The 19,625-nt window shown below is 37.6% G+C and overlaps 1 protein-coding gene across 1 annotated transcript; it reads right to left on the bottom strand.

Annotated features, from left to right (window-relative positions):
- On the bottom strand, positions 1,577-16,291 carry ENAM (enamelin). Its single transcript, NM_214241.1, is given in 9 exon segments — positions 1,577-4,651; positions 7,861-7,911; positions 9,288-9,350; positions 10,358-10,624; positions 12,168-12,209; positions 13,160-13,204; positions 13,327-13,395; positions 15,259-15,333; positions 16,071-16,291. Coding segments are annotated over 8 exon segments (3,429 nt in total). The 5' UTR covers positions 15,310-15,333; positions 16,071-16,291; the 3' UTR covers positions 1,577-1,810.

Genomic DNA, 19,625 nt, shown 5'->3' with positions numbered 1-19,625 from the left:
TGTACTTTCCCAAATGTCGGAGAGCTTCTTACAAAATCTGTCCTAGGAAATTTTCTAAGAAACTCCCAAACTAGAAGGTAACTTTCTAGATAATTCTGAGAATTCTTCCTGTCCAAGAAGGAATATACAGAGAATAGGCCAAGGCACCATTAATAGAAACAAAACAAAACACCTCGATGTATTCTAAGCAAGGCAATATAGAAATATCTACTTTACAAAATAATTTACACAGTTTAATCAAGATATAAAGAAAGTGTGCCTGTGAATAATTTCACCAGGACATGAAGAATAAGTCCTTATGTTAGTAGCACATAATGGTAGGATCGTTTATATGGTACTGCTGAAGAAAATTAACCATGGAGTGCTTCTCTTACTTGTTTAGTTTTGTATTTACCCAACTGTATTCTCTAGGTCCTACGGATTATGAGTTGATGTTGGGGATTGGCAGGTCTTACTCTTTATCTGGATGCTCAGTCACAGACAGGGAGTCCTTCCCTCCCCACCTTCCTAAGCTTCATCACTAGGCTCCTAGTTCTGGGTAACCAGCCCCTCTTTCCCCATTCTTCTTAAATGTGTTCCCCTGGCTGAGCTGTGTCTACCTGGTAAAGATCATAAGAAAATTAAAAATAAAAGTAGGTAGTAGTATCTATTATTTTTGAAATAATATTCTACATTGATGGTTGGCTGGGCCAAGGAAAAAATTAAGACAGGATTTAGGGTAGACACAAAGAGAGAGAGATGTGCCATGTTAGGATATGCTAATGACGTAGCAGGGAAAAAGATACATGGATGGGAAGAAAGGAGTCAGAGAAGAAAGGGATTACAGAGAAGGAAAGTGGGAGATACATTGGGAGAAAGAATGGAAAGGTGAGAAGAGAAAAAGACGTAATGGAGAAGGTAGATGTAAGACTAGTGATGGTTAAAGATAGCTTACTATATAAGAAATAACAGATGGGGAAGGAAAAAATAGAAAACTAAACATGGATGGCTGAGAAAGAAAGAGAAGAAGGAAGATTAAAAAAGGAAATGAGGCGTTCCCGTTGTGGCTCAGCGGGTTAAGAACCCGACATATTGTGAGGATGTGGGTTCGACCCCTGGCCTTGCTCACTGGGCTAAGTGTCCAGTTTTGCTGCAAGCTGAGGTGTAGATCATGGGTGTGGCTCAGATCCCAGCATTGCTGTGGTTGTGGCATAGGCCTGCAGCTGTAGCCCAATTTGACCCCTAACCCGGGAACTTCCATATGCTACAGGTGGTGGCTGTAAAAAGAAAAGAATAAAAGTAAAAAAGGATATGATAAGGAAAAAAAGATAGTGGAAGAAAAAAGTTGAAAAGAAAATATTAACTGGGAAAAAAGAAAAGACAAGGACCAACAAGAACAAAAAAGTACAATGCATGAGGATTATACTAGATCTCCATACATAAAATGGAAAATCCATCTGCCTTTCTGTCTTGTTAAACAAGACAATTTTGCAGGTTTGGAACTTTGAGATTAAAAGGAAGAATCAGCAAGGAAAGGTAAACTAATCCATGTAAGTGGTTTCCAAGTTTTTAGGCAGTGGTGGTTATATAGCCTTCCTGCTTTTTAAAAATATTTATTTATTCATTCATTTTAGGTCTGTGTTAATTAGTAACAGTACAGGATCTAGCAAACCCCAGAGGCCCAACCTACTATTGCCGGAATGGCAAAAAACTTAAGCATCACCAAGAGCGTGAGATACTTAATTGAGTTTTACACAGGAAAATATCTGGAAACCACTGTAGAATAGCAGATATTTTTCCTTCCCCAAAGAATGTTTGGTTGAGATAATCCCTAGGCCTGAAGTAATAAGCAATCTTGCACCTGGTCCTGTGGATTGGTCCCTATTTGAAGAGAATCAAATGGAGTGTGTTCATCTTCATTAAGTGGGTCTACATTTATATTCTGAAACTGTGCCCCAGTAGCTAGCCCTGCCAAAGAGTTAGGAGTTTCAGTAGGCATAATTGGATCCCCATCAAATGAGTCTTGCCTTCCAAGGCTAGATGGGGTTCCAATGCTAGAGGTGTGATAATTTGCTAATTTGGAGCCAAAACATGGTAACTGTAGGATGCTAGATTGTCTTTGTTGCTGCCTTTCACTCTCATTGCCTTGCATTTCATTTGGGATTCCTTCTGGCCTGGGCTCTTCGTCAGGTGTACCAAAAACAAGCTGCTCAGGAGTAAGGTCAACAGTTCTTTCATTGAGCTGGTTGCCTTCAAATATTTGTTCCAAAACATTGTTTCCATCTCCCCCAAGATCACTTGTGAGGCAAGGTGTATTCTTTGATTGAAGGGAATTGGCTTCAGGCAAGGGCATAATTCCCCTTTGACTCAACTGACTCTTTACAGAGCATGGTGTGCTTCTCCTCAGAGTGGACACATCATCCTTGAAAGGACTTGGGTTTTGACTTTCTCCAGGCAGTATTTTTTCTGAGCTGTTTCTTTGGCCAGGTACAATGCTTGTCGGGGAGACAGTCTGTCTTGCATACTTAATATGACTATCTTCTGCATACCCAGTGCTGGTGTCTGGGTTCTCCCCTGGTGCAAGACCAAAGGATTGAGTATAGTCTTGTAGAGCAAGTGGATTGTTCTTGGGCCACATGGAGCCACCAGCACAGCAAGGGCCCCTCTGGCTTAGGTGAAAGACATGTGATTCTTTTTGACCTCCTGGGTAATCTGGAGGAATTAAATCTGGGAAAGCCAAATGATCTCTCTCTGGTGAATTTAACCTAGTGATTTGCATACCATAATTCAAATTCTCACCTTCATGCCATGTTGGATTTTTCTGAAGACCAGCTGGGGAGTTATTGGAATAAGGCTGGTTCTCTTTCTGGTGTGGTGAACTAGTAGGGGTCTTGTATAAATTTGTTGACTGATCCCAGAAATTTCTGTTTAAATATGGTCTCCCTTCTTTCTGCCCTTGGGCTTGAATCCTGGGATCCCAGGAGCTCCAAGAAGGAAACATAGTGCTTTCTTCTTGTCCAACAGCATTGTTGGCATAATAGCCCCTGCTCTCCACAGGTGATGATACAGTGGGAGCTGTATTATATGATGGGAAGTTCTCCTCTGGGTTCCAGGGGTAAAATTCACCATAAAGAAAATCCTCTCTGGGTTTTGATGGATTATCTAAGGAATAGGGAAGGTATTCTTTTGGCTGATTTGAGGTATATTGTTCACCTTCGTAGTGCCTGACTGTTGGGTCTTCTTTAAAGCTCAACTCCTCCATATCCCATCTACTTTGTCCTGGGAAATGTTCATCTCCAGTTGGATCAATTGGGTCTTCTTCATTATACGGGATTGTCTCTTTTGGGTCTGGAGTATTCATGGGGTAGTGTGGATTTTCAGGTTGCCCCATGGTATTGGGAGAATCATCTCTTTCATACCATGTATTGCTTCTAAGGTATGGTGAATTTTCCCTAGGATCATAGGGATTATAGTCAGGGTAGTAAACATGTACTCTAGAGCCATGAGAAAGATGAGGTAAGTGTTCTTCCTGCCTCCCAGGATCTTCTTTAAAAGGTGGAGAGATTTCTTGTTGATTCCAAGTATTTCTTCCAGCAGGAAAATGTTCCTTTGCAGGGGAAGGGATTCCCTCAGTGTACACAGGCTGATAGGCACTGTGCTTTAATTCTGGCTGATTAGTTTCTGATTCATATGGGATTCTTCTTGGCTCTAAAACAATCCCTTTGGGAATAATCTGGGTTTGGGTTTGTCCATCAGAATTTGGGGCTCTTTTGGACTCCCCTCTTGGGTAATAAGAGTTTTCACGTTGATCAATAGAATTAAAATTTGGGACTAGCATGTTATCCTCCGGCTGAGGCAGTTTATAGTTTGATTTATTAATCCCATAGTCTTGAGAGTTTCTCCAGGGGCCACTTGGATCCCTTGTGGGAATGACTGTTCTTTCTTTTTGACTTACTTGCTTCTCTCTTGGATTTTGGATGTTTTCATTTTGGTCAACAGTACCATGTTTGGGACCTGGAGGAGCAACATTGGTTACCATAGGGTTCTTATTTGGCCCCTCAGGCTTTCTTCTGAGATTCGCTGAATTTCCTGCATAATTGGGGGGATTACTTCTTGCAGTAGAACCATAAACTCTGCGATATGTTGGATATCCTGGACGAACTGCTTGTTTGCCTTCCAAAGTAAAAGAGTTCCACCGAGGACCCCTTTGAATTTGTTGATTTCGGTAAAAAGGCCCATTACGCCTGTGCCCCATAGCAGGACCAGGAGGACGCCATTGTCTTCTTGCAGGAAAACCTCGGATGTTAGGATTTGGATAATTTTCATGAATAATTGTCTGCCTTGGTCCCCATGGGCTTTGACTTCTTGGAACTCCCTGGCCTGAAACATTAACTGCAGGGCCGTTTTGACCTGTAGGGTTGCTTCTAGGGTTAGGCCCCTGGCCACTGGTTCCTGTTGGGCTGGTGTCATTTCCCCGGGGATTGGGTGCGTTTGGCTGGGTAGAATTTGTCTCAGGAACTGTTGTATTAACTGAAGGTTCAGTGGCTGGAGTCTCTGTTTTGGGAGGATCTTTTTCTTTTGGTTTTTCAAAATCTTGTTCAAACATCTCCTCTGAGTAATAAGGAGGACGGCCCCCAAATCCATGATATCCAAAAAATCCAAAGTAAGGATTCTATAGGGGAGAAGATGGACATTGATAATTACTCCCTGTTTCTTACCATGGTGCTGCTTGCAATTTTTTAAAGTGGTAGTAAATTTTTTTTTTTTAATTTTTAAAAATTTTCTTATTTTTTTCTTTCTTTTTTTAGTTTTTTTTAAATTTTTTTTATTTTCTTGCTACGCACTTCTTTTGAACACCATTGGCTATGCTTTCTTTCTTGAAATTTGATTCTTCCTTGGTTTCCATGACCCCTCTCCTTCTCTTACCTGGTACTCTAACTTTCTAACCATTACTTCTCAGTTTTCTCTTCCTAGGTCTGGATTCTAAATCTGAGTTTTTAAACAATTTTTTTACGTTTTTTTTTATTAAAAATTTTTTTTTTAGGATTTAATACGCTATTCACTGTATTCCTCTGTTCTCATTTTACACACCCACATTAAGCAATCTATTGCAGGCCAATTCTTTCAATATGGAAACAGGCCAATGACTTCTAGAGCTATAACTCTGGCTCATGACACTTTCTACTGAGGCTGAGACAGACCTCTACACTGAAGATCTCATGAATACCTCCAGTTGAACATATCCAGACTGACTCATTTTCCCCAAACCCTCATTCTCCAGTATTCTGTATCTAACAGCATTCCACCACTATCTACCCAGCTTCCCAAGTTTCCACTCTCCCCTTTATTTTTTTCAGGCAGTTAATGACCAAATCACATAAAATCTAAACTTACATCCTTGTCCCCTCCTCCCTTATCCCTAGTACCCCTGAACTATTGCAACAGTTTTCTTACTGGTTGCTCTGGATATGATTTTACTTTCCTCTAATCTTGCCTATTGATTCCATCAGAGTGGTGGAGGTTGGGGGTATGTGCGGGAAAGTTCTGTCCCTTTCCTACTTAAATAGTAATTAAAGTTTCTCTTATCTTACAGGATATACTCTAAACCCATAGCATAACATACAAAGCATGGTGCTAAAGAGTGGAGGTTTAGACAAATAGGGGTTAAAATCCCCGTTCCAGAACTTTGTCTACTCATGTTGCAACGGAAGAAAGGGTGGGGGAAAAAATGTAATTGTAATGTATACATGTAAGGATAACCTGACCCCCTTGCTGTACAGTGGGAAAATAAAAAAAATTATAAAAAAAAAAAATCCCCGTTCCAGTAGTCCTGAGGGAATGACTCTGGACTAATCTCAGTTTATTCTTTTGTAAAATGGAGATATTAATTAAGTCTACCTTATATATTATCATGATAGTCAAATGAGGTAACATATATAAAGCTCAGTGCCTGATGTGTTATACATTATATAATATTATGATAATTATTATTTTAAGCAATCATCTGGTCCATAAAGAATATATCCAGCCTCATTTCCTCCCCCTTGTACTTTATGCAGTTGTAATCACAGGTACGTGCAGTGCTAAACACAATGGCCTTAAAAAAGAAGGAAACTCTTCAGCATATACCAACTTGATGAGCCTTGAGGATATTATGCTAAGTGAAACAGGCCAGTCACAGAAACATAAATATGGCATGATTCCATTATAGGAAGTATCTAAACCAGTCAAATCCATAAAATCAAAGAGTAGAATGGTGATTGCCAGGGACTGAGGGGAAGGGGAAATGGAGAATTGCTAATCAACGGGCTTGGCTTGCCTTTTCAGTTAAGCAGGATGAATAAGCTCTAGAGGTCTGCGGTAGAACATAGTACCTATAGGCAACAACACTGCACTGCACTCTTCAATATTTGCTGAAAGGGTAGATCTCAGGTTGTGTTCTTACTATAATAAATAATAATTTAAAAATCACAACTACTACTAGTTCTCTGAATACCCTATGTTTCAGTGCCTTTGCACATGGCTTCTTCAGACTGCACTTTCTCTTCACCTGCGCATTCATCGCTCCTGGAGAACTGGATTCATCTTCAGGACTCAGCTTGAATGCCCCCTTCTCTCTCCTGGCTTCCTTGGGCAGAATTTGACTCTACTCCCAGGTGTCCATGGCAGTCTAGACTTCTGCTTTAACAGTTATCCCACTGAATTTTGGTTGCCTGTTTTTCAGTGATTCTCCCACTTGACACTCCCATGTGATGTTTTTGAGTGAAAACATTCTTCTCATCTTTGCCTAGCACTAGGGACGTGATTAATAAATGCTTGTTTAATGAATGATGTAATATCACGAGCTCTGTCCATATATTTTTTAGGGATTTGTGTGGCATTTAGGTCATTTAATTTTTCTTTGAAAACAATAAATACAATCTAGAGAAAAAGTTTTTTTATCCCTATTTGTGGGTAGAGATGAAGAGATAGATGGGTGAGGCTATGTCTTGGACCACAGGCAGGAAATCAGACAATGTGCCCAATTTCTTTCTCTTAGTGCCTGTGCTAACTGCCTGGGTCATCCCACTTCACTCTCTCATGAAATGTTTGTAAAAATGTAAAATGTCCATTTCTAGGTTGCATACACTTACCTGAATCACTTTTATTTGGGGTTATTTCACGATGATATATCTGAAAGCACCTCATGCCATTATTGACATACGCATTTTCAGTGTCATTATTTTAACTACTGAGCTCTCAGCCCCTGCCCCTGAGAGCTGTCAGGTTTCCACATTTCACTGAAGACACATTTTTTGGAAAAAGAGGAAGTACACTGCAGGGATGGGGTGCTACGCCACAGTCACTACAGTGGCCATTTGAGATAAAGCGCTGGAATATTTAAACAGTATATACCTGCATTTGGTCCTTAGCGTGGTGAGTAAAAAACCATCGGAAAGAACATTAGAAGACTTTGGCTCTGGATCCAATTTATCCACTAACGCAGGAGATAAAACTGAATAGTACCTTATCTTCTCCGGGCTTCAATTTATTTGTATAATGACAACATTAGATGATTACTTAATTCTCTTCTGGGAATAACATTCTAAGATAACTTTACTTCATTCCTATTTATTAGTTGTTTCACCACTGTTTAGAGTCCAGTACCACCCTTGAGCAAATGTTATTTGGTTAACCTGTGGGGTGAGTATTTCAGTGCATGTAGAGGAGAAATGACATATTTATTTTTGGGGGGTTATTGACTTGGTTTATTTCATTTCTTTTTAAAAGCATGGATGCTTCAACTATAGGTTCATGTGTAACATTTTAACTTTCTTATTAATAAGCAGAGACTTTCGGATTTTAATTCCTTATGAGGAATGTAGCTTTTCTAGCACTTACCCCGCCTTCTTCATTGCTGGTTGGTGGACGTCCATAGCCTGGTGGTATCCTCTGAAAGGTGAAAAACACAACAAACACAGAGAAAAAAATCACTTCTCCGTTGCCATTTGTTTGTAAAACTCAAGATGTTTTAAAAAATAGGTCAAGTTCGTGTTAGCACTGTTGCCGGCTTTTAGCTTCTGAGTCATTAGCTCTTACAGTCTAGCTATTAATAATTATGTCATAACCACCATTGAATTCTGGTAAATACAAAAGCTTCCGCTGGATCCTGGGTTATCTTACTCAAAATACCATGTGTGCCTGCATCTCCTAGCAATCATCCCACCCCATCACCAATACACAAACACACCCACAGATATTTGAGTGCTATTAGGATCCAAATATCCATATTAGAATATTTAATAATGCATATTAAAAATGATGAAGTTATTTTTAGAATGTTTTGTTCACACTTCAGGTAACAAACTGACAAGCCTTCCTGGCTTATTACTAAAGTTTCTGCTCAGGGGATGGTTTAAAAAAGCAGTTCAGCTACCATAGACTTTGAAGAAGTTCTATGTAGATGAGATTAATAGCTCTTTCAGCAAGAGAATCATATTCATACGCTTTTAAAATCTTTACTTGGTATACTGCCTTAGTTTTCTTAGTTCAGTATATTCAGTAAAAAGGATGTCACTCTTTTAAGGAAAAAAATGTAAGGAATTTTTACTCCTTGAAATGAATTGTTCTTTGGTGATAAGAAGCCTTCTTGATTACAGAGTTGTAGACAAGAAAAACCAGTGTTATAGCTGAAAGAGGAGTCATGAAATATTTATTGTTGTTTTCATTAGTGTAACTGCAACTGGCTTTAATATTTCTTTAGTTCATGTAGTTTATTTTGTGATTCATATTTAAATACCTGTCATGCAATTTCAATATTATGTTTTATTTTAATGATTTTAAACTTTAAAAGATTCTTATAAATAATTTTTTATTATTTTGTGAGATGCTGTATAATAAAATATCTGTGGCTAGAAATAATAGTATATGATGGAAAGATCTTAGTCTAATCATAGCTCATCTTACAATTTTTAAACTCCATTTTGTCCTAATTTCCCCACTATATTAAGTGAGGATAATCTTTGTGCTTTCTAATTTCTTGGGTGAGGAACAGTAATGGAGGAGCACAACCCTTTGAAATTAATTCATTATTGAAGTTATTAGTAGTATTGAATGATTTAGGCTGTGTGTATGGCACCAATGTGTCTGAGTGAAAAATCCATTTAAAAAATTCTTTCTTTTCCTACGTGATTACTGATGTGATTTTGTTTCGTATTCTCTACTGATTGGCATATGACGTTCCATTTAGAATATATGAATTCAAATTAGCTGGAGATATATCATGCAAATACTATTTTTAAACTTTTAATTTAAGGAAAAAAACTCACATGTGGAACATGCCACAGTGGCTGTTGATAGGGAAATAGCCCATTGCCGAACGGTGGAAATGCCTAGAGAGAACAAAAGAATCAGAATGATGTGGAAATGATAAGATTAAACGAAAAATGAAAAAAACATATTAAAGACAATTATTTAGAATTTGGTCATCTACATCTTTCTTTGCATTAAACTGTGAATTGTTTAAATGGTAGAGCTAATGATAATAACAATTAGTATTATTGAGCACATGTGTTCTAGGTAATGTGCTGAGAATTTTATATTGGTAAGCTCATTTAATAGTCACATAACCATAAAAGATATGTTCTGTGATTATTCCCATTTCACCTAAGGTTCTGAAGAGAAACTGAGTCACTTGCCCAAAGTCTCATAGCTGTTAAATGATTAAAGCCAGCATTCAAATCCAGGGGTGTCTTTTTATTCAATTTGTATTCTCTACATCTGTAATAGATATGATAATGAAAACTAACTGACTCAAGACAATATTTTAGAAGCTCCACTTTGGATGAGATCTTGAAAAACCATTTGTATATCCTCTTGCCTTAAGTCAGGACTAGACTTAACGCCATCCTAAAATTCTGGAAGCAGTGTTAACTTTCAGGGCAATATTTCAGATGATCAAAGCATAGCTTGGAAGGGACTTAGAACGTTTCATTTACTCGAGATGAACTTGGAGTCTAGAAAGGCCAAGTGACTTGCTCAAAGTCATACCACTAATAAGGACTATAAAAGGACTTGAATCTCTGTTCTCTGACTCTTCTACTGTTGTTCATGTTTATACCTTGTTACTCTGTATTTTAAAAGGAGCTTCTTGAGGACAAAAGTATTTGGATAATTTTTCATCAAATAAAGGCTAGAAGAGACTCACCAGGCAGTTTTGGATAGGTGGTGGCACTATCACCTTGGAAGAAAGTGTCAAAGCTAATGGTTCTATTTTGCACACAGCAGTACTGGTATTGGGGAACACTGGAGGAAGTGTGTCTCGGGGGTGGCATGGCCCTCCCAGTCCCTCTGAGGCCATTTATGACTCTGGTGTGGAATTTTTATGGCCAAGCCTCACCTGAGGTGTCTGGGTTTCCTCTTCAGGCTGAGTTGGAGTAGGTGACGGCTCGTTTAAAGGCTGCTTTGGCGTGGGGGTTTTTGGTTGAGGCTGGTTGGGTTTCTGGCTCTCTGGGGCTGGATCAGTTTTGCTCTGCTGTTTGGATGCTGAAGGTTTCTGTGGGTGCTTCTTGTTGGGTGGTGGCTGAGGCCACATAGGCATCTGATACTGTGGGAAGAACTGAGGGAGCTGCATACCATTTCCATACAAGGTGCCCAGGTGTGCCATCTGCAAGGCAAAGAGGTAACAGTAAGATTACATGAGGGTGAGATTCCAGCTCTCCCCACTCTCTTCTGTCAGTATCTGAAACTGAGCCCAGGACCTTAAAAAGCCTAAAAAACTTAAGTTAACAGTAGAAACTTCAAGATCTTTAGCTAGCATTTCTTTACATGTTTTCTTACAGAAATGAATTTCAGTCTTTCAGAAAACCGACCAAACAAAGCAAAAGGCAGAATTAGGTGAGAAATCTCAAAGAATTTGGCTTATCATTTTCTAACTCTGAAGCCCTAATTCATGTAGGAAGTGTACAATTCAGGTTATAGAGGAGTTGATATCAAGTTCAAAATTCCTATGACTTGTTACAGGCTGCATGGACAAGGAGGCGAAAGAGCAAGAAGAAGACAAATGAAGTGAGAGTGTTTAAAAAAAAGAAAAAGAAAGAGAAGAATAAAACCTATGTGTCTAAACATCTTTATTTTGGGCCCTATGCTTCTTGATGACAGGTAAACCCTCATTAATTCCATTTTGATTATGAAAGTCTCCACAATTATATGGTTGGCAGGGAAGCAAAAGTAGTTATAATCTGAAGATGCTAATGTACGAATTGACTTTCTACAAAAGTTGTTTCCAAACATTCCCTCTCTGATTTAACACCAGTCTCTATCTGTGGGCTTCTTTAATCAGGCTGTCACTGTCTAGGGATGGCACACACAATACTGTGCAAATGCCACGTGCATACATGGAAGGCAAAATTGCAAATCTTGCATTAAGATGTAGGATTTCATGCCAAATAAGTTGGTGAAAATTTCACATCACTGGCAAATTTGCTAAAACTGAGAATGAGAATTTAAAAGAGTTGAGACAACCAGTAGCTAAAGAAGAGAAAATTGACAATGATGATGGTTTTAGGTGACAGGCTTTAAAGGAGAATGACTTGAATGAAGAATATTAAGGGAAAAATGGATGAAGTCCTTGATTCCCTCACCTCCCTACTGTCCAAATGGTTCCCATGATCATGACATAAAAGTCAAAAGTAATGTATAGTATTATTGTACTTATTAAACAGTTTTTTTAGAAGAGTTTATGCCAAAAGATTCAACTGATACTTGATTCATTATTAATTAATTGTAAGAGTTATCATGTAGTGGATAGTATAACCTAAATTTTAAAAATTAGATAAAAACTTATTTTATAATTTTAGGGTTATCTTTCAAGATAATCCAAATAAAAACTTTGCCCTCTCCCCTGTATTTACTGATGCTATTTTCTGTTCTCATTATTTGTAAATACATGTTGTGTACTCTTTTCTAAGAACGAATTTCTCTCATATATAAATAAACAATGTAATTAATAAGTGCTTTTATCTACAAGAAAGTAAAATATTAAAAAATAAGAAAATTTGGTGTAAGGGGACGGGTGAAATGATTTTTCTTCCTTGAAACTCTTATAATGATTAATTAAAACATGTCTTTATTAGCTATGACAAACCTCATAATATATTTATCTGTATATGAACAAGAAATCATTAGAAATAATATAAAGTGGAACTTACATGTGGGGCGTTCATAAAGTTGAAGTGACCATAGCGCATCATCTGTAACCAAAGAAATCCATTAATGTGGCACAAGGTGAAATTTTTTTTTTAAATTTTGCTTTCTAGTGCCTCACCTGCAACATATGGTGGTTCCCAGGCTAGGGGTTGAATCAGAGCTACAACTGCAGGCCTACACTACAGCCACAGCAACGCAGGATCTGAGCCGTGTCTGCAACCTATACCACAGCTCACAGTAACACTAGATCCTTAATCCACTGAGTGAGGCCAGGGATGGAACCCATGTCCTCATGGATGCTAGTCACATTTGTTAACCACTGAACCATGATGGGAGCTGCACAAAGTGAAATTTTTTATTCAATGAAATCACAAGAAATAAGCTAAATTTATGATTTTTAGGTACAGCAGTCACAATGTCTTTTACTAGTTACGCATGAATATAAAATAAATATGCAATTAAAGAAACTTCTATGGCACTTTTAAGTCAGATTTTATTTTGAAAAGAATCAATATGGAGTAATAGAGAATAAAATTCTTATCTACTTTGAAGTTTTTGAATGTTCTGCTTTACTTTTTTGGCCTTCAGGTTTTAAGAATGTGATAATCCTATGAAAGATGATTCTCCTTTCTGATGTGTTTTGGTTTTGGCTAATCATCCTGGTCATGAGTCATGTAGAATATATTTATATACTTAAGTATCTACCTTTTAACAAGCTCTGGTAAAAATGGCTACCTTCGCCAGTTTGAAAACTTTAACAAAGAAGAAAACAACAGATTCGCATTTACCTTGAAAAGCAATATTAAGCACATAGGTGAGATGACACTGGGGAAGTAACTACTTTGCCTTGACTTGAGAGTTTAAGAGTTAGAGTTTCTCTACCTCTTTTGTAAGAGGTTTTATATATCAGAAAGTTTTCCAATATTCTCCATTTAAAATGAATTCTCAGGACAGGGCTCTGGAAAATGTTTTTCCTGAGAAGGAACATACATACCTCCTCACTTTTGCTGCTAAATCCAGGCATTCGGGGCATTTGCATCTGAAAGTGAGAGAATATTTGTGGCAAATTCAGAACATCAGTTGAAATAAACCCGATAATTGTCCCCCATATGCAAAAATAGAACATAATGAAAAGTCCTCAAAAATTTTTTAAATACTCACTGGCATAGCAGCAGAATAGCAAAGCAGACCTAGAAAGACCAGGAGAATCTTCATTTTTCCACTTGGTACCTAGAATACAAAACTGGACTTTATTTTTGAATTGTGAAGTAATTATGCTGGGGTCACTTGGTGCTTATCTAGGCACTAGGTGCTTATCTAGGCACTAGCCTACCTGCCTATCAAGGAGAGTACAGATATACACAGTGATAGGGGCTTCTGCTGCCATGTTTATTTTACATTAAGAAACTATTAGATGGTTATTTCCTGGTACTGTTCTAAGCTGCCAAAAGGGTCAGTTAAAAGGAAAGATAAAAGTAAGAGAGAGGGGGCAGAGAGAGAGAGAGAGAGAGAGAGAGAGAGAGAAAACATTGATGCTTGAAAAGATGGCTCATAGCACTGGGATGTGGAAATTAGAAATTGGGTGTTTATCTGAAAAATACAAATATTGTTATTTTGAATTTCTAGTTGCTAGGCTAATTTAGAAAGGCATAGTAGGGTCTGACTATATTTACTGTTCAGAATAATCTCAGTTTCAGTTACGGCATAATCCAAAAATCAGTACTCTGAGCTATTTTCTAAGGTGCTGTAGACTACCTTCCATTATATAGAGGCTAGTTATATAAACTGGAATATTCTACAATCCTATTGCTTTTCTTCTTTCCTCTACTATTGTTTCATTATTACTATTTCATCTTTTTACAAATCACTTCTACTCAAGGGCTGTTAAGAGAAATAGAAAAAAATAGGCAAAAATATAGCTTTATCTCTTTGTTAGACACAATGATTAAACACAGAGAAAAGATTGAAATTATAGACTTATATATGAAGTTTGGAGATGGTTTTCATGGATTTTACTTATCCTCCTCTAGTATGGTAATTATGCAAGGTTTGTATAATTAAGAGTTGCTATTTGGATCTTTGAACAAGGTTTATTCTAAACCATTTACGTGGGTAATTCCTTAAGAAAACTGTTCCCTTTGCATATACAGTAGACAAAAATAAAAGTTTTAATCAGAAACTTTTCATGGTATATCAGATACAATTCCTAGCACAAGGAAGACATAGATACCAGTATTTGCTCACTCCTTTTGTTTTTTCTTTTGTTTTTTTTTTTTTTGAGCATGAAATGCATCTAGTAGTGATTTGAGCCAGTGTTCACCCTTCTGCTTGCTTCCCATAGAAGCGATATAATTAAAAGACATTTCATCATTTTTCTAAACTGTAGGTGTCATCAATTACTTTTTATGTATCAGAGAAACTGAGAGAATGTAATTAAACAAAATAAACAGTAATATGCTTCTAAAGTAAATGCCTTTCCTGCTAATTGAAGATTTTCAGAATCATAACATTATAGAGAACTAAAAATAATTGAAACTAGTGTGTTTAGTATAGGCTACAACACAAGGAAGTTAATAAGGAGAATATTGGTGAATGCTTTCCTAAATTTACTTTCTCAGATTATGGCCCAAGATTTTGGGGGAATTGTTGTATGTTAATTTCTCTCTTGCTTAGTTATCCATCTAATCTTTATAGTAGCTTTCATTGAGAGTCTTGATAATGTTATGCACCCATGTAGGAAGAAGTGGTCTTTTATTTTGCAAATATAAAATGTCACTCATTTTCTCTTTTATAAAATTAATATATTATGTTGGATGATTTTTAAAATTCCTTCCATTTAAAAAATTTTACAATTGGATGAAAGTCTATGCTTCGCTGTTTTTCTTTTTAATTGGAGATAACACTTAAAATAATTGCTATGAAATATAATGACCATGTAAGTTCCTAGTTCTACTAGCCCATCGGTGAACTCGGATGCTCTTTGTGTCTTCTGATTTATTTAAATAGTGTTTTATCCTCTCAAGTGTACTTCTGACAATATTTGGTTTGATATGTGACCTGTTTGTATTAGGAAAAATAAATGAAAATACTCACCAAGTTATCTAGCTTAGGAGAAGAGGCTCCATGCCTGCACGAAAGCAGCATTTTTTCACCAAAATTTTCATAAGCCTTCAAGAAAAATGTAGATTTTGTATGAGAAGAAACTCAAATGTAGAAACTAAACAAATAAATGAATAAAGCTTCAACTCTACCTTTATTGAAGAGTCCTCAAAATCAAGCTTAATTTTTTGTTGCTTTAAGAGTAGAGGGAAAGCTAAATCAGAGAGAAAAATGACCTAAGCACTGCATTTAGAGATACTTTTAGTACGGTCAGTGTTGACAAAATTTGTCTGTTTGGAATTCCCACTGTGGCTCAGCAGTAACGAACCCAAATATTATCCATAAGGATGCGGGTTTGATCCCTGGCCTCACTCAGTAGGTTAAGGACATGGTGTTGCCATGCGCTGTGATGTAGGTCACGATATGGCTCAGATCTGGCGTTGCTATGGTTGTGACTGTGGCTGGCAGCTGCAGCTCTGATTTGACCCCTAGCCTGGGATCTTCCATGTGCCTCAGCCCTAAAAAAGCAAAGCAAAACAAAAGAAAACAAAAAAACTTGTCTGCTTGATGGGGATGTGTACAAAAGCCCAGTGTTAAATGAGATCTAGGTAGGTTGGAAGAAAGTGTCTGAGAAAAATACATACACCAAATAAACCAAGAAGTTTAAAGTTTTATCAGAAGATTAGTCTGCAAAAAACAATTATCAGCCACCATCAAAGAATGCAATCAGGAAGTCAACCAGTATCTTTGAGTTCAGTTCATTATTTGGCAGTATATTATTTATGTTGATAATCTCTAATACTCACCCAATGCCAGTTAGAAGCTCCAATATATAAAAAATAACTTTTACTTAAATTTTGCTAGCCTGTCTTTGAAATAAATATTTCTTAATGGTCTATAATGGAAATGACTACAAGTTGTTGAAGCCAGGGAGATCTCAAGGAGCTAGACACATTTATTTCTTAGTGATGAAACAAAAATTCTTCATGAAGATTTCATGTTCTATACCAAAAAGGCTTAAAATAAAAAGATTCCTCCTTGCCAGGAAGTTCTTGGGTCACATTTAAGCACTGTTGTAGACCTGCACAGCCAATCAGCTTTGAGAAAAATGGTTTTGCCATTACAGGAGTTTAAGGTAAAAAAACACATCCAATGAAAAATTTGTAATGTGTTATTATAGGAGCTGTCAAATCAAGTCTCTCATTATGTGTAATAACAGCTCAGGAAAATGAGCTTACAGCAGTAAGATTTAGAAGATGCTTTCCTTGACGGATTTGGGTTTTTTTCAAGTATAGAAACTGTGTCTATGCAATGGTGCTTAGGGAACAAAGGTGAATATCAACCATATGCTTTTGTCATAAATCACTGACCATCATCAAAAGACAGGCCAATATATGTATTAGTTTAATATATTTAGTTAGTATATATTTAATATATAATTAAAATGAACTGGAATGTTATGTCAAGATTCAACCCAGTGACTTGATTGCATTCATATTGCATAAAGTTACCAGGACATAGTATTCTTTTTGAAGTCAAATATAGTTTAGTCACCAGGGATTCAGATTTGTAGAAGAGAAAGGCAAAATGACAAATGAACTCTCAGCTATTTATTATATTACAACCTTGTGAAAATAGGAGTTGAGAAAATCACTGAAGGAATTATGTTATGGATGTTTTTAGAAATATGACTTTCCATAATAAAGATTTCACTTCTAAATAAACAAATAGGGCAACTATACTTTCTTTGACAAGAGCAAGCTTTGCTATCTTTGCTGAACTTGCAATCCCCAGCTCTCTATGGTATCATTTGTAGTAGTGATGTTTGCTTAGTTTTTTTTTGGCTGCTCCAAGGCATATGGAGTTCCCTGGCTAGGGATCGAATCTGATCCAGAGTGCAACCTATGTCACAGGTGCGGCAACACTAGATCCTTAACCCGATGTGTGGGACGGGGCATTGAACCTGCATCCCCACTGCTGCAGAGACACCCTTGATCTTGTTGTGCCATAGCAGGAATTCTGATGTTTGCTTATTGGCACTTAAATATTAAAAAATTTTGAATTTGATGCTGAAAGTTTGTTCCTACTTGGCATGACTGTACATCAGTTCATCCAGTGGTTGCACCAGGTGCTGTTCTTCCAAGGTATGAGAGGTGCCATATCCTTCCCTCTCGGGCCAAATAATACTGCATTATTTAGGCTAAAGTCCTTCAATTCCTTGAGTTTAGTGCCACAAAGAATAGAATTGCACTAGAATAGGTGACTTTACTTTCTAAATGTCCTTTCTGTATGTGTGTGAAGGTATATCTGCTCCCACTGTATGGCTGTCTTTGTTTGCTTTTGTAGAAACTGAGTAGGAATTACAGTACTGAATGTACTGTGTGTGTGCTGAGATTGGTTTTTAAGTGGTGGGACCCCCTGGGGATGGTATATTTATGAAGGTGAAAGAGGAACTGTGGTGCTGGATGTCCTGGTCTCTGCTTGTGCTCTTCACGTACAGGCTAGAGTTTTGATTTCAGCCTTAGCTATATAAGTAATCGGAAGTTGCCACTAAACCTTATTTGATTGCTTCTCTACCCTTTTTCCCTCTGCCATAAGGCTCGTTAGTGGTCACCAAATAACCAGCCCACCTATTGGATGGGTGAACACTAAGAAGTAGTGGATCAGATTGAGAAAACAACCAAGTCTCTTTTTTCTTTAAAAATACTAAGGAAGTCTTAACTCCATAGAATATTTTGAAATGAGGCCTTTGTGACTTTTCCTTCTGTACTGCAATTAGCTTTACTTGTTTTATAAATTCTTTTTCTGTCCAAACAATTGCAACTGTTTTTGAATGTGCTTATGGTTTAGCTTTTTTTTTTTTTTTTCCCTTATTTGGCTGCACCGGGCCAGGGATCGAATTCGAGCTGGAGCTGTGACCTATGTACACCACAGCTGCAGCAAGGCAGGATCCTTAAACCATTGCCCTGGGCAGAGTGAGGAGAGTGGGGACAAGCCGCATCATTAACCCACTGGGGGAACTCCTTTTTTTGCTTTTAAAAATTTTAGAACTTCTCTCTCTTTCTTTCCTCTATGTTCCCCCTTTTGTCCACAAAACAGGGCTCATTATTTGGGCTCTGAAAACCCATGATATTGTATATAAGAATTTGTGTGTTTGTATGCAGATGTACTTTTTTTTCCCCCAAAGGAGAACCTATATCCTTGAAGGGTCTTGTGGCCTCCCCAACCTCTTAAGATCTTCTTATTGCCCTAGACTTTAAGCCACTGGGAGCAGAAAAATCTTTTGATTTCTTACTCTAGATATGGTGGAAAGAGGCTGAGCTTTGGAGTTGCCAGTCTTGAGTTTTTAACCTTCCACAAATTATCCAACTGTTTAATTTCCTGTTCAGTAAAATGGGGGTAATAAGTTTCTTCTAAGAAGTAATTTAAATAATATATGTGAAGTGCCTAGCAGGTACTGAGTGGTAAACAGTGTCTGACTGATCAATACATTAAGGTACTTACGTGGTTCTACATTACACTTTGTAACTAAGGACTTAAAAGTAAGCAGGCAGTCATAATTCTCAGAGCAAATAGATCTTCTGAACACGATTGTCAAGCTGAAGTTCTGTGAATTATTAGTAGAACTTTCCCACGCTGTAGGATTACTGAATTTGGGACCCCTGAGATAAAGTAGGGTTACAGGGAACCACTATTTTTTTTTTTTTTTGTCTTTTTGCCTTTTCTAGGGCGGTTCTTGCGGCATATGGAAGTTCCCAGGCTAGGGGTCTAATCAGAGCTGTAGCCACCAGCCAACGCCAGAGCCACAGTAACGCGGGATCCAAGTCGCGTCTGCAACCAACACCACGGCTCACGGCAATGCTGGATCCTTAACCCACTGAGCAAGGCCAGGGATTGAACCCGCAACCTCATGGTTCCTAGTGGTATTCGTTAACCACTGAGCCACGACGGGAACTCCGGGAGCCACTATTGGTGGCCAAATTGTGTCTAAGCATCCACAATCTTGATTTCTCTCTGGTACTGTACATATAGCAGATCCTCAGGCCCTAAATGTGGGACATCTTCCTTCATAGGGGAAGAGGAGGTGTAGTTTAATCTCTAAATAATTAATAATGTCTTATTCCATAGGCATTTCCTAGGCAGCTTTTTCATCCAGATCCCCAGCTGAGGTGCTAACCCATCTTGCATAAGATATTGTGATAGGAAATTTTCTAAGTCAGAACTCAGTAGTGGGATTGATTCTGGTTTCTATGATTTAATTATTTTAAAATCTTAGTCAAGTGACTTAAATAAACTCTTTAAGCCTCAGTTTCCTCATTTGTGAAGTGGGGAGGTAATAATAGCATTTTCTTCATTGGTTT

Source organism: Sus scrofa, chromosome 8 (assembly GCF_000003025.6).
Source record: "Sus scrofa isolate TJ Tabasco breed Duroc chromosome 8, Sscrofa11.1, whole genome shotgun sequence".
NCBI lineage: Eukaryota > Metazoa > Chordata > Mammalia > Artiodactyla > Suidae > Sus > Sus scrofa.
This window is presented reverse-complemented; position numbering and strand designations above follow the sequence as displayed.